This window comes from Excalfactoria chinensis, chromosome 2, assembly GCF_039878825.1.
Source record: "Excalfactoria chinensis isolate bCotChi1 chromosome 2, bCotChi1.hap2, whole genome shotgun sequence".
NCBI lineage: Eukaryota > Metazoa > Chordata > Aves > Galliformes > Phasianidae > Excalfactoria > Excalfactoria chinensis.
Genome location: NC_092826.1, coordinates 128,190,925 through 128,206,655, shown reverse-complemented (window position 1 = coordinate 128,206,655; position 15,731 = coordinate 128,190,925). Strand labels below are relative to the sequence as shown.

The 15,731-nt window shown below is 40.2% G+C and overlaps 1 protein-coding gene across 1 annotated transcript in view; it reads right to left on the bottom strand.

The window, feature by feature from the left end:
* Nucleotides 1-15,731, bottom strand: part of ZEB1 (zinc finger E-box binding homeobox 1) — a 100,779-nt gene that overhangs the window by 14,489 nt on the left and 70,559 nt on the right. The window contains exons 2-4 of the mRNA XM_072329101.1: nucleotides 6,269-6,469; nucleotides 2,464-2,523; nucleotides 1,635-1,796 (exon numbers count right to left, since the gene is read on the bottom strand). Coding sequence (XP_072185202.1) covers nucleotides 1,635-1,796; nucleotides 2,464-2,523; nucleotides 6,269-6,469 — 423 coding nt within the window. The remainder of the gene's footprint in view (nucleotides 1-1,634; nucleotides 1,797-2,463; nucleotides 2,524-6,268; nucleotides 6,470-15,731) is intronic.

The following is a 15,731-nucleotide window of genomic DNA, read 5'->3' as shown; positions in this document are numbered from 1 at the left end:
TGCAAACTGGGGTGCAGATTGTCATTTGAAGTTGCTGGACTACAAGCAATTATTAACACTGACAAAATTAACAGTGAGTTTCTGAAGTACTTCTGAATTATCTGTCTTCATGACATCTGCCAGCAGTTACTGCCATAGATTGCATATGTGCACTATACAGTAGCAATCTCTATTTGTGTGGAATTTCTTGCCATTTTCACTGAACATGCCATTGCTTTCACTACAGTGGAGAGTCAGATGAGTTTTCTTTATTATGTGAAAATAACAACTTTTCTGTCACACAAGATCTTTTTCCCTCTTCATGGGAGCAAGCTGGTAACACTCATTCTTCACTGGTTTTTGTGCTGTTCTAACCAGTTCAGTCTCTGTTTCTCCAAGACTAGGTAAAATGAACACATGCTTGTGTGTGGATACAGCATGCTTCTATGCTTCCCTTCTGTTCATTTTTTACATCTACAATTCAATTCACACGCCATAAGGAATACTGCATTTCAGCACAAATACAAGTCAGTGGAAATGTCACAAACATAACTTAGATTCTGTTTCCATTGAAGCAAATGCTGAAATGGCAGGTTTCACAAATCCCAGTACTAAATACTCTGACGCTCTGTCACCTCACTTGCCCCTCCCCAGCTTTGGAGGAATCTACCTTTACCAAACATCCCCACTTTTCTGGCATTTTCCCTTCCAAATTATTAAAACACTGAGCATCACTGTCCAGCACTGCAACTTTCAGAGCGCTTCCAGCTGAACCTACAGGGTTAGGTACAATCTCAATTATTAAGGCTGAAGTGTATTTTTAATGATTACATGGAAATCACTGCAAGTCTGTAAAGCCAACCTGACAAGCTGCGCCACTGCAACTACAGATTAAAATGTTAAAAAACTTTAAAATGCTACTGCTAAGAACATAACTTAATTGAAATTTACAAAACATTTGAAGTAATCACAAAATATTGGAAATTCACATCCTACTTAAGTAATATGTAGACAGGAACTCAGTTTACTTCTTAAATATATTTCTATATTCTTCTACATGCGTTCATTTCTTAAATATCTTCTTTTTTATTACTAAAATGTCTCATAATGCAAGAATTCTGAGAGAGCGGGACAAATCTGTCAGCAGCAGCCCTTTCACTGCTCTCCCTTACACTCCAGTAAACTAATGCAGCCACAATGACATCTTTTGTTCAAATACGTACATTTTTAATAAACAACCGGATCAGAACATCTCCAAACCATTTAGGTAGGGTGTTGTTTTCAATTAAATGTTACATGAAGAGTTAACTAAGAATACAAACAGCTCATAATAAAATAAAAACTTTCTTATTGCAATATAAAACAATGTTTTCAAAGTCTAAAGGCAGTATTTCCCAGTGGTCTTCCATCACAAATCACATGACTATTTTTGTATAAGGAATGTTTCATTTTTCTCTGTCCTTGTCTTTTTGGGAAAATAACCCCAATGGATTTACGAGATCTTGACTTTACTTCCAACTACTATTTAGGCACCCATACAACTGACTCTTAGTGTGTGTCCTGCATCACAGAATCAAGTATCATGTGTTGTTGTCTTTCAAAACACACAACAGAACTTTGGGGTCAAGTGCTTAACATAATGGTGGCATATTTACCATTTTCATCCTGACCACTGGCTTCTGGTGTGCCTTGTCTCTGGTCCTCCTCAGGTGCTTCAGGGTAAATAACAGCTGTATCTTCTTGTTGAAGGAATTCTTCAACATTAGGGTCATGGTTCTGTTCATTTTCTGCATCGGAATCACATTCATCTTCTTTTACTAAGAGCAAAAAACCAACATATAAGATGTCAAATGAAAACTTTAAAAAAAATAAATAGGAAAAGGGATCAGTAACTCACATCTCCAAACCAACCTCTGTCCAAGGATTTCACAGCTCCTTACAAATACTAGCATAGGTTAAGCTCTTTAAGGTATAGGAACATGTAAGGTTTTAACACAGAAACAGAGGCATAATTACAATTAAAAAAAAAAAAAAGACTAAAAGCACACTTTACAAAGCATTCTTTACAGACTCTGCAAAAATGCATTCTTTAACTCAATGCATTTTTGCACCTTAAGTTTCTTGCCCTAAAATTCTTCAGTGAGGCACGTATCACAATTTAGGCCTTTTAGTTTGAAAGACAGCTTAACCTTTTGCTTCCTACATTTGAAAAAGTCTGTCCTTGTTTGATTCTGATACTGAAGATCCACATTTCATTTCGCTTTCTGTATAATCAGTACAAGTAGAAGAGTATAAAAGGAGGTAATGAGCAGCTTGCATTTATTTTGGTGTATTCCTTATTAGTTTAAAACACTACCTGCTGGCCTTTAGTTGTATTATGCCAACAAGACCAGTGTTACACCCCCTTTTATTCTCACTGCTGAAGCTTTGGCAGACAAGCTATAAGAATAAGGGACATAGATAAACAGACAAACAAACAAATACCTGTACATCCAACTTCATCTGACTGAGCTTCAGGCCCCAGGATTTCCTTTGTTTCTTTTCCTGCCGGAATATTACATTTCAGAAAAGGAACAACAAATATTCCAAAAATAAGAAAAAAGCCCCAAATCAACACCTTCAAACAACAACAAAACACAACAAAACTGCATACACACACCAGTGTCATGTATTCGAGGAGCTATTTCTACAGCATTTTTGTCCACTTCTCTAATTGCATTAAAGGACAACATACTTTCAAAAATATGGATTCCACATTACTCCAGCATAATTGGTTGAACCACAGAGATATTTTACAGTGAGAGAAATTAAATTTGCAAAGGAAGCCATACTACACGTTAGCCATTAAGGCATTATTTGAAGGCAGGTAAAGACAGGTAAGGAGCAGGACAGTGTGTTTCTCCAGCAAATGCAGAATGAGCTATTGAAATGCAGCTGATACACCAGAACATCATTTCCCAAAAACAGAGTATCATAAAAATATTAAATTTACTCCATTTTTTTCATTTAGCAGTATTTGCAAACAGCTGATGATTTGCAGGTCCTGTCTGCAAAGCTGCACACTGCTTTCCCTTTCTTCAGGGAAACACAGAATGGCTTTGGAGTGTATAATGAAACAGAACCATTTTTATCACTCCTTTATTCACTTGTATACTATGTTACTGTATGTAAATACCATAGCAGTCAACAGCAGTCAACAGTCATTGCTTTATTTTGGAGATGGTACATGCTTCAGAGCTATAGTGCAAAGAAAGACCTGCAAAGGGGACTTAAGATGATAAAATATATGATGGGTAGGATCCAAAATGCCAACTGTTATATTTCTGTTTACATTACTTCACTTAATTCAGTGCAGGGAAAAATTTTGGGCATGTCTAGTCACAACTGCAGAACGAGCCACATTTAAACACAGGAAAAGCCAACTCCTCCTTTACATGTGAGATGAGAAATCACAGGGCAAGTTTGATTTCCCAGATACAAATGGCTTCCTTAAAGGAAAAGACTCTTAGTTTGGTCCACCTTGACAAAACCCACCAGACGTAAAAGGGAAGAGGGGGGAAGCTCTATCTGCAGATAGTCACAAAAAAAAAAAAGGTAAAAAGGGAAACTGTAAGACATAAATCTTTCATTGATTTGAATTAGCATCTGAAAAAAACCTCACTACAGTACTTAAAATATTAGTCAATACCCAACTGTGAAGCAATTGTATTTTTGGCTCCTGATACCACAGGCTTTGTTCAGAATATGTATGGCAGTCAATGGCAGGCAATGAAAATTCAAATCCAAAATTTCATTTCTTAAAAATATTTATGATACCGACTACACTATTTTTCTTCCTAAAAAGGTTTGTGATTTTTCCCCATTATGAAATAGGCTATGAGGAACAGAGCTACTATCTGTAAGTTATTACCCATGTGGCTTAAATTATAGTGTCTCTAGCAAGTTCCATTCTACTGCTGGCAAGCAGCAGAGGGGCTGAGCAAGCTCCTTGCACCGGATGGGAACACGGACACTCAGCCATACTCTTATTATGCATCTCTACAGCACCTGGTAGAGCCATCAAATTAGATCTCGTCAGCCACTCAGAAACCACAACCAGGTGACAAATGGCTTCTTTAAGGCCACTGAGCATTGCCTGACTCTGCCACAGCCACCTCAGCATGGCAGCACTACTTGGCTCTGTTCTATGCAGCATCCGACCATTTCTCATGAACTGCTGCTCAGAGATACATGGGACTTGCAGAGCTAAATGCTGCTCATTTCCAGGTCACAGGCACCATACATGACACTACCACAATGTCAATGCAAAGATCCAGAGATGGATCACTAGAAACTCACTAGAAAAATGGAAAATTTGGTTGTAAACAGAAAACTTGATCAAGCTGATGCTGTGAGCATTTAACCTCCCCTCAAACGTAATTAATACAATACAATGCAGTAGCCTTCACCTGCAATCCATCACACTGAGAGAACACAATCTATCTTACTGTACATAAGCTCCACCTACCATGCTGTATGTTAAGGCTATTTTGAATTCCAGAGGGACCCTACACGTAAAACACAATTTCACTAGTTTTGAAAGTTTATTTCACTGTTGGCACAATTTGTTTTAACTGTTTAATTTTTCAAACCTATCTTAGTTCCAGGCCTGAGATATCCTAAACACCCAAACACATCGCTAATATATATTTTTTCAAGTTTATTAACATAACAAGTCAATAGGGGCTGACGTTTCCTTTCTTATTTGTAGCACAGGCTTTAGTTTAACCTGAAGCAAAAAGAGCTGACATCACAGGATCACTGCACACATGAATGCTGGCACCCCGACAGCGACCGGTGCCGGATACACGTGGTTTGTCTCTTCAAACCGGTGTGACTGCTTCAGTTAAACCTCTGGAGATACACACCTTATATTTAAAACACCTGTTCTGAAGGTCTTGTAGAAGTTCAGTTAGAATGACTGGAAACGGAAGGAAACTAATCTGATCAAGAGATGTTACATGTGTTCCTACTCTTGTGTTCGCGAACCGAATGAATCTGTAAAAAACCCGTTCTGTCAAGTCCAACTTCAACTAGGAACCTTCAGCACTAATCCAGCGATGAAAATCCACTTACTAAAACTGCCACAGTGTTTTCTAAAGACAACTGCCACTCTCAGTGACAGCGTCAGCACTGCACAGACTACCTCAGCACTGCTCCCTTTGAGATGAAGATCACGTATTCAATACCCTACTCTTAGGATTTCTAATGTACAACCGAGACTGATGATGTGATTTTCAGCTTGCACCTTTCTTTCTATGAAAGCCATAAAAAAGTAAATAGAGTTTTACCATGGCAAATCAAAGCCCCATGAAACATAATTTCGCCTTCATTTCTTCTCACACAGCCTTTGCCAAAAGTTCAAACAATCTATTTTAAAAAACCTTACTATCAGATAAAAAAATCCTCCTGGCTGCTACAAAAGAGGCTTCAGAACTTGTAATTTGTACATAAGAAATTTACAGTAATTTTAGTAAGCCTGTAAGACAATCTGTCTGATGGAAGCCTGGCTGAGTAACCAATGACCAAGGCAGAGAATACCATTTGATTCTCACTACACAATTACAGTAGTTTGGTTCAAATGCTTCATTTTAGTCAACAAATCTTAATTAAAATGGCACATTTGAAATAGGAAGTCCAAAAAGATGAAATTACATATCTAGAGATCTGAGACTCCCCAGAGGCAGCCTTAGGTAAGATATTGGGTGTAACTACCTGCAGCTGTAGCCCCAAGAAATATTCGGTCTACATCTGAGCCCAGTCTCAATCCACACACAGGCTTCCTACACCCGTATCTGGTTGGGTCAAGAAATGCAGCCCATTTTTATGTAACAGCAACTCACTGTGTATAAAACACTGGAGAAGAAAGATTTTGCAGAACTAAGAAAACTATCTACCTAACAGTTTAGCTTCGAGCTCCACATGTCACAGCACACCTTGGCATGAGCAGCTACATAAAAGCTGGACCACATTTAGTGGCCATATGAGTGCTTTCAGTTCATTTAGGTGTGAGGTCACGCAATTATTCTTAAGTCACAGGTTTCAGCAAAGTGGATGCTAAGGAATGGTGGCTGGAATTGAGGCACACACAGGGCTGTCTCTCAAATACTTAACTAAGAAAATAAAGTGTAACACAATATCTACATGTTTATTGCCCCTAAGAATTTCAGTAACAAAATAACCAAAAAACTCTATCAGGTCTTCTTAGAAACATTACTCTACAAAGAATCATCAGTGAAAATGAACCTACCTTCATCTTCCCAGCAGCTGTTTGTGCTCCCTTCCCTTTCACTGTTTTCTGGTAGCGCTGTGTGGTCTGTTGGCAAGTCATCGTCTGGCACACTTGCATCACAGTCTGCTGCATCAGTTATACTTTCTTCTTCCACAATATGCAATTTATCTTCGTCATCTGAATCTGAGTTTGCTTCTATCACGTTATTGTAATTGGTGACTGTGGGCAGACAAAAAGCAAACACTGATCAATATACCCTTAATTTACTACAGAAAACTCCAAAGCTTTTGGTACTGTAGCCAGATGCCATGTCTAGGGCATCTCTATGGAGTCACATCATTAATTCTTTTTTCCCTATGTGGACGGCAGCAGCTTGAGAGCAACCTGGACACAGTGACAAAACAGAAGAAGGCACCTGCAGGCTGCTGGGCTTCCACCACGGCCCAGAACCACGAGACTGCTGCACACATGGCCCAGCATGAGGCTGCACCAGGTCATTCCGATTTGGATGACAGAAGTGCTATACACTTCCTTTAAGAACATTACAGTCTACTCTATGAAATACTTGGTAGGAGCACTAAATGGGAACAAGGAGGCAGCACTCAGAAGTGCTAAAGTGCTCCTGCTCCTGCTAAAGTGCTCTTGCAGATACACCCAGAGCACACTGGAGGCTCAGCAGTACAGACACAAACGTGAAAATCTCTGTGGTGACTTAGGAAACATTGCCATCTCTTTGCCATGAAAAGGTAATAGCTCTTCTTTGTCATCATGGACATTAAGAGTCTTGCAGACACACAATCACACAATGATACATACATTCCTGATAGATAGGAGCAGATTACTATTAAAATAGCCTTAATTTATGAGCAAAAAGACCAGTAATGACAATTTCAACTTAAACCATACAGATTATGTATTACGAATTTTTCTTAATATAATATATTAATGTATTATATTAATATATTTTCACTATCAGTAGAATTGAGGCAAAAGTTCAAAAACTATTAAACATTTATGGAATCTCTATATATGTATTAATTCTCCACTGTCAAGTTTGAACTTCTTACTGAAATGCTTCAAAATAGTTTAATAGGGAAATCACAGTTATCGATGACCAAACCAAAGGAGTTCCCTGGCTGCAAGAGCCCTTCGGTGGCTGCAGAACCACAGCTGAGATACACACAGCCGCAGGGCTCTGCAACCCCTGCCTACTGGCACTGTCAGCACACCACATGACAGACTCACTGTTTCACGTGAACCCAGTTTATCAATGTAGATAAAATAGGAGACTCAACTCCAGCTCTTCTGAAGTGATTCTTCTTTCTTTTTTTCTTTTTTTCATAGATACTCTAGTCATTTAAAAATGCATTTAAGCAGGGAAAGTGAGTAACATTATGAATAGGCAAGCCGCTATCTCATTTCCTCCTCATTTGGGAGAAAAATGTCCCATCTCAAATATGCATAAGCATGACTAAAGAGCCTTTTGAATCTAAAATAATCATGTTTCCGTATTTTATACATGTCGCATTATTTGAAAAATGTATGTGCCGTAATTCATGGTACCGAGCTATTCTAAGGCAACAAATGTAGATAAAATTGCCTAAATACTAGTATTTGACCCATTTCTATCAGTAAATCAATTCTCACTTACTATTCTGCAACAGATCCTGCAAAGTAAAATAGGTACTGAGGTAACACAGTGTGAAAGGTAAGACATGCATAGATAACCTCACCGCAGCAGAAGAGATTTATGAATTTCCTTGCCTGAAAAGTGGTAAATGCAAGTTTTAAAAAGGTCAAGAACAGACCAAAAATACAAGGAGGACACAGGAAAATCTTTCTGCCCCATTGGCAGTGACACTTACACGTAGAGGACTGTGAATACAAAACCCTGACATACAGCCTTTTGCCACAGGCCAAGAAGATAAAAAACAGTAGAGATCAGAATTCACACACACGGTATTTCAGTTACGCAGATAACTAATTCTTGGATTATTTTTTTTTAATTTCCCTGTTTGGTTTGGGAAATAAAGTAGAACTCCTTACATTGGGTTTAAAGTGTTTTGCAGGGAAGATGAAAAACTAATCACTTAAGCAAGCTGTGACTCTGCAGCCCAGCACTGGTAGGATCCGGACTCCTCATCTCAAATCACAACAACCTTACGTGTTCTTTTTAGTCCCGTCAGCCAGTGGTGTTCCCAAAGCCTCCTTTACAGGAAGCATGCCAGAATTAGAGTCCTCGTTATACATTTGGTGTTTTCCTCCGAGGCATTCACGCTTTAAAGCATTTAATTAATTTTGCCGTAGCTGGGTGATGGCGTTTCCGTTTTACAGACAGGAAACTGACTACTTAAAACTGAGAGGATTCTGTCAGCAATTTTGGCGTTACCACATCAGTCTAAGGCCTTTGGGGTCTCACTTAGCAGAAGGTTTCACGTTCCTATAGCGATTCACTTGTCCAAAGCACAGAGGTGCTCAGCCCAGATGCAGTGTGCTCAGAGCCCAGGTAGCTGGGGTGGCATCTGGGAACAGATCACCTCCAGAATATGGGACATTCCCAAACCACCTAACTGCTCCGTGAAAGAGAGAATGAAACCCAGCTTCCCAGTGGTGCCTTCAGACCCTCAGAGAGCCTGCTTTTGACTGCTGCAGCCCTCTACTTCAATTACCGTGCTTTGCAGCAATTAAGGCGAGGGTTCTGGAGACAAGGGCTTCCTTTAATAAACATCCCCGATTCGTTCTCCGGGCACCATTCCTCTTGTGAAAAATTTATGTGATCACATAATTAAAGATCTTATCATTATGCATACATGCAAGGGACAAATTAAAACCCTTTGAACAATCTCCATTCTGACATTTTCCAACTTTTTGCGAATGCTTGACTTTCAAAGTCAAGTGTTTGATTTCAAAGAATACATTAATAGAAATGATGGCTTAAAAACAATTAAACTCTGTAATTTTCTGTATTTTTAGCTAATTGAAATCAAAATCCCATTACGTTGTAGCACACCGACGCATGCGTGGCATTCCTTCCCTGGAGGGCAGAGAGGCTTTGCAGAGAGACCTTGACAGACTGGAAGGCTGGGCAGTCACCAGCCACATGGTACTAAACAAGAGCAAGTGTTGGATTCTGCATCTGGGATGGGGCAACCCTGGACATATGCAGACTGCAGGATGAGACACTGGAGAGCAGCCCCATAGAAAGGAATCTGGGGGCTCTGATTGATGACAAGGTGAATGCGAGCCAGCAGTGTGCCCTGGCAGCCAAAGGGCCAACCAGCACTGCCAGCAGGAGAGGGAGGGGTTGTCTCATTCTGTGGCTTCATCTCAAGCACTGGGTGCAGTTTGGGACATAAAATTACTAGGGAGCATCCAAAGGAGGGCTGTAAGATAGGGAAAGATCTGGAGGGTAAGACGTGAGGCATAGCTGAGGGCACTTAAATAAATACCAATTATTATATCATTACTACTTCTGTAATAAAGATGAAACAACCATTAATTTTTTTTGTTGATTGATTTCTTGCTACGCTATCCTGATTCTTACACCAAAAATAAGTGTCCGTGGTAGAAGCTTGCACTGCTTCTGTTTTATTTTTATTGCAAACAACTGCAAAATGGATAGCAGAAAATGAGCTTTGCTTTCTGTATTTTTAGAGTACGGAATGCTGGAAACACACCTGATGATGCATCATTCTAATTGAAAAAGAAATGTGTTCAAATGGAATATTGGTTAAGGTGCTTAAACAGAGGAATGTATTTGACTGGTTGCATGTAGCTATGAAGTCACAACACACATTTGTAGTCAAATTCAAACATGGTACATGAATGGAAAATAATCTTTAGTCCTCTGATTTAAAACCCATGTTCCTAGGAAATTTAAGGAGAAGACAAGCATTGCAGTCATTAAAGATTATAGGACTTGCAGTGATGAAAGCCTATAGGACTGTTTCCACGGCAAGTGGTATATTGGGAGATCCCCCAAAACGGCAGGTATACCTGGCAGTAGGAACCTGGCCACCACTCACCAGATCAGAATTACTAGACAATATGAGGATTAACAGTTAGTTTACTTTACCATTCCCAACAAGAAGAATGACCCAGTTAAGTCAGTAACACTCAAATTCTGATAGGAATTTATATAACCCAGCAGGAAAAAAACAGATGTGGTGGAATACATACAGGAATAATTTGAAATCAGGTGGCAATGGCATGGAACAGCACTAATAAACAGAAATGAATCCATAATCTCTAATCTGTACTACCTGGACACAGAAACCAGCAAAGAGCAGGGCCTTGCCATTACAGTTCTTTCTTTGTACTCACCAGTGGTCACTACATTTATATAGTGTCTGGGCCAACATTTTTACTACCTGCCTTTTGCATACCTCTTCATGCTTAATCTGAAATTCCTACCTGTTTCCATAGCAAAACAAAACAAAACAAAACAAAACAAAACAAACCCTCCAGAACAATAAGCTTTTTGGTATTTGAGAATTAACACAATCAATCTACGTTTTTAAAGGAGATGGACACATGTAATCAATACAGTTAAGCTGCACGGACTCAGTATCTCAGCCCTGAAAAGGCTGGAGATGCAGAACGACTTGCGAGTGATTCTGATCTTTTACAAATCCCTATTTCTAAAAAGCTCTTTCAAGTCTAATAATAAATTTTGGAAACTTACTCAAGAGCACTGTCAGAAAAGGAGCCTTTGATTCTACAAACAGAAACAGTTCCTGTGCCGTTTGAAGGGCACTCTTGGTTCATGGATTACTGCTCTGATGGCACACAATAATCTCTCAGAGACCACTTACTGTCTACCAGTCCAACTGAAAATCTGCACCTATATATTCTTCTGCTTTAGCCTTAAATTATTTTAAGCAAAGTATACTACAAAGGCAGAAACCTAATAATTTAGCATGCATTCTTTTGGGGTATGCTATTAAGGTTATTACTGCTGCTAAATGAAATGCTGTACTTCTATCACTTTGCTGATAAGCTGCCCAGTGTCTTTAGCACAGTTAGATCTTTCTGTTGTCACATTTTTCCAGTCAGTTTAATACACAGATTCAGAATTAATAAGTACCTTCTATGCAATAATACATACAGAACCTTGTTAGCATCAGATGTAGAAACATGTGGAAAAGCTTAAGGAAAGGGAAAGTGTATGTTGATGCCTTTTGATTAATTCTCCACCCATTTACAACAGACATCGCCCTTGGAATTCCTGTATGAGACATCGACTTCATTCCTATCAGCCTCATTTTCTATCAGTTTATCTGGATACTTTTAAAATTCATAGAAATGTTTGCTTGCACAATATTCTGAGGCAAGCAGCTCCATAGCTGTGTGTGCTTCCTTGCACAGCCCTTCCTTCTGCAAGTTCTTGTCTACTTGTTACTCATAGACAAGCTGTTCATCATTTCTGGGCACCTCTCCGGACCTTCTCCTGTTTTGCTGCATCCTTGTTCACATGGGGACAGATGACTGCATGCAGTATTCAGGCTGCAGATGCAAACAGGAACAGCAGGAGAACAATATGCTGTTTTCTTCTTCATCTCTTGTCCAATGATGTAAGTCAAATGCTAGGATAGTGCATCCCACAGCACGCTCTTCTTACTTTGTTTTATCTACCTAGATTTTTTTCTGCCATACAACCAGTTGGTTGTTTAGAAACATCACCACTACCTTCCAAACAAGTACAGGATCCCCTTGGTGGAATTATTCACTGCTTCCCAGCCCTGCCCCAGCCTCCCTTGGGCAGCAGGGAGACTTCCTGCACCACTGTGACAGGCGCTGGAGTAGCAGAGAGCAGCGGGAGCTGCACAAAACATCACCTGCACAGCTCACAAAGCAGTAAAAAGACTTTAAAATGAGATCTCGTTATGTGGAAAGTGTGAGGAAAACGTATTACACTTTTAATTAAATCACTCAAGGAAAAGTACCAAAAAAAAAACCCAAACCCAAAAAACCCCAACAGATGAGATTCTTAAGTAATCAACTTTAAATGTAATTTGAAAACCTATTTGCGATTTTCAGACAAGTCACTCTGCTTTTAAAAGCAGTATGTGAGCTATAGCTGTGGAGAACAGAACGGTATGTTATGTTATATATAAAGGGTGACTCACTGCTTATTTATATACATACACACATGTGAGCTGCCCGCACAGGAAAAAAGGAACTGGCTTCAGTTCCTTCCTCTGCCTGCAGGGATCAAACTTACATCTCCCACATGTGTTTACATAAATATATGAATATTTATACAAACGTAGGACTAAATATTTACACCTTCTAAGCACAATCCTGATAATTTTGTTTAACTAATACAAATCTGCTTCAAGACACTTTTACGCTGCATAAGTGAATGCCAATTCCCACTCACATGCAGCCTGACACACAATTTGAGTGCGTATTCTGACAAAATAAAAACCATAAAATCCAGCGCCTGTGGTACATCACGCCAAGACACATGTACTGAATGATTTGGCCTTTGGTCAGTTCAAGGGAAGTTTAACACAGACACTTTGCAAAGGGACTGCATACTGCCACGTGCTCTACTGTGCACTGCTGGAGCACTACTACGGGCTCTAGAAAGAAGGCTGGGTGGCTGGGTTGTGCCTATCCAACACGTGGTAGTCAATGGTGTAAATACAAATTTTCTGCTCGTCAATTTTAAATCGTGGACTTCAAATCAGACAATATTTTAAGTTACAAATCCAAAGCTCCGCCTTCAATTTCTTTATTGACCTGGTAAAACCTGGAGCAAAGCCTGATGACGTGAGTACGGACAGTTCTGCAGCATCATGCGAATGGCCGCAGCTCTGGCACCAGGCTCTGCAGTGACATAAGCTGTACTTGGAGCAAATCTGGCAATATATTTCTGCTGCTTCTCTTTGTTAATCGTTGGTCAGATATAGTTTGCTCAGTCTGTAGGCACAATTACATCAGGGCAGTTCGGTATCACACTGCTCAGAAGCCCAGCAGCAGTTGAAGTTTGTCACAGCAAGGTGGATGAATGCCAGGAGCAGTGACCAGGCAGTGCCAACGCCCTGCTTTGCCCATGGCAAATATCCCCCTATATCCCCAGCTATTCAGCTGCATACTTAAGGCATTAGGTTTTACTCTTTTTGTCATTTCTGGGATGCTGAGCTCAACGCTGAATCAGGAAAAGGATCTGAAAAGGGGTCCCACTGACTGCAAAGGCTTTGTAGGAATCTCTGCTGGTTCTGCTGGCCAGGGCAGCAGGGCTGCACCCATGTGAGCAGACAGGGAGGGGGAATGCAGACACAAATAGATGGTGAACTTGTTTCCATTTGGTCTCTCAACACAACTAGCTCTCCTCTGGTCTTGAACAGATTGTTAGTGGCTGCAGTGCACCTAAGAGAGGTCCCAAACCAAAGCACAGTGAGGGCAATAAGTGATATGAACTAATACCCTAAAGGGTGTGCACCTGCAGCCAGACATCTCTGGAACATGAGACACACGGTTCTGTCTGCAGAGGCTCCAGGATAAAAATTTCTATTACTCATCCTTTATAAGATCAATAAATGAAACCGGCACCAAAATCTATAGCACCTGTAGAGGGGAGGGACCTCTTAGGACGTCTGTGCTTCTCCTCTCTACTACAAGCAGTCAGGCTGTGTGCTCCTTCATAGTTTAATTATTGAAGGGATCAAGCATGTTCTCAACAGACCCAGCAGGACATGATAGTGCTGAAAGATGAGTGTGGTCCTTCCATGTACCACCGCAGCCAAGAGTCTGTGGTGACAGGTGCCAGCCACAACCAGCAATAACATTGCACTGAAGATGAAGGTGGATGAGGACATGTAACAAGTTTATGAATTGAAGCCTGTCCTCAAAAATAGTCTAGATCTGTAGTGTCAATGCACAACCTTACAGGAAAGCTGTAACACAGCTGGCAATGAACCTCTGGGAGCCATGGAGGAGGACGCCATGGACAACATGGGTGCTGGCAAGGATGCAAATCGCTCAGCAGTGCATGAGGGTAAAGATGTATAGGTGGCAATGGAGCTCTGAGACTGGTACCAAGTTGCTATGTGTAGTAGACACAGCTCAGTACCAGTTACTCTGTGATATGCAGGCTGACCTCTCAGCATTTAGTACAGAGAGCAGCTGGGTCATCCAGTGGCAGAGCTTCTGGGGCACCCATGCAGTCTTAGCTATTCACCCATCACCTGAGCAAACAGACAAATACTGCAAGTGTTCAGTTTTGGTCCAGTGATAGTTATAAAATATAGGAGAATATATGCTTCTGTACGTTTACATCCTCAGGTATGATAACCTAAAATCAGACTTGGAAATGTATACTGCTACCTATACCATCATATAAAAATATTTGATTTTGAAATGTTTGACTTATTAGGGCTCCTTTGGAAAAGTGAATGAAGAAATGTAATTTTCAGCCCACTGCTTTGAGTCTCTGCATTACTCTGCAGTTCTTCCTGCTAAAAATGGAAGCTTTACAGCTTTGCAGAATGAAGACTTTTAGTGAGACAGAGGGACATGCAATGGTAATTTCTCCACTACATCTTCAAATGATGGTTCTATCTCTAATGAAAAGCTAACTATTGAACAAACACTCTCTCCTCATTATCTCTGGATTCACGTAAATTCCACATGCAAATAAGAAAATTCTCAGTAGCAGCATAATTTGAAAAATGATATTATTACAAGGTGCTTATGGGTTTGGAAATAGTAGAAAAGGTCAAAAAAGAAAAAAATAACATTTAGAAACAAGAAAACAGTACATGAAAAAATTAACGGTATCCTTTGCCTGTTACCTCCATTGTATAACCCAAGGCTGGAGAGGTTTCCACAAGTGGGAACTGAAATCCGTATTATTCCATGTCAACTCCTGCTGTCAGAAAGTTTAACAGAAGCTTAAGGAAAGTTTAATGCTTTAAATCATAGAAATACTCCATCAAAAGAATAAAATATCAATCATTCTACGATGCTATGAGTCTAATACTTTAAGCAGTCACAAAAACTTAGAGAGCAGCAATAATCAGATTATTGCTCCTCCTCCCTCCCAGCATTTTATTTTTTCAGTCTACAGGAGATAAAAAACAGCACCCAATAATTTCAGTGCAGCTTCAGACATTCAGCAGGACTGCCTTGGTTCCTTTCTTTCACTCTCACCTCCTCCATTCACCCCAGGTAAGCTCACCTTTGCATTTCCAGTGCTGGTTTCATAGCCCACTGGTTTAATCAGAGGACTGGAAAGAAGAATCCCCCCCATCTGCCTGCTGTCTCTCCCAGCCGGGTACAGCATACGGCCTCAATGCTATACAGCCCCAGAGGCAACCGAGCATGGCGAGCACTGAAGCTCAGCACATACAGATGTACAGATGTATCTGGGAAACATTTCTCTTTTAGTGCCTCCAATGACTGAAATAGCATAACGGTGAACTATAAGGAGAAAAGGCTGAGAGAAAGAAATATTTCAGAGTTACTCTGTTCT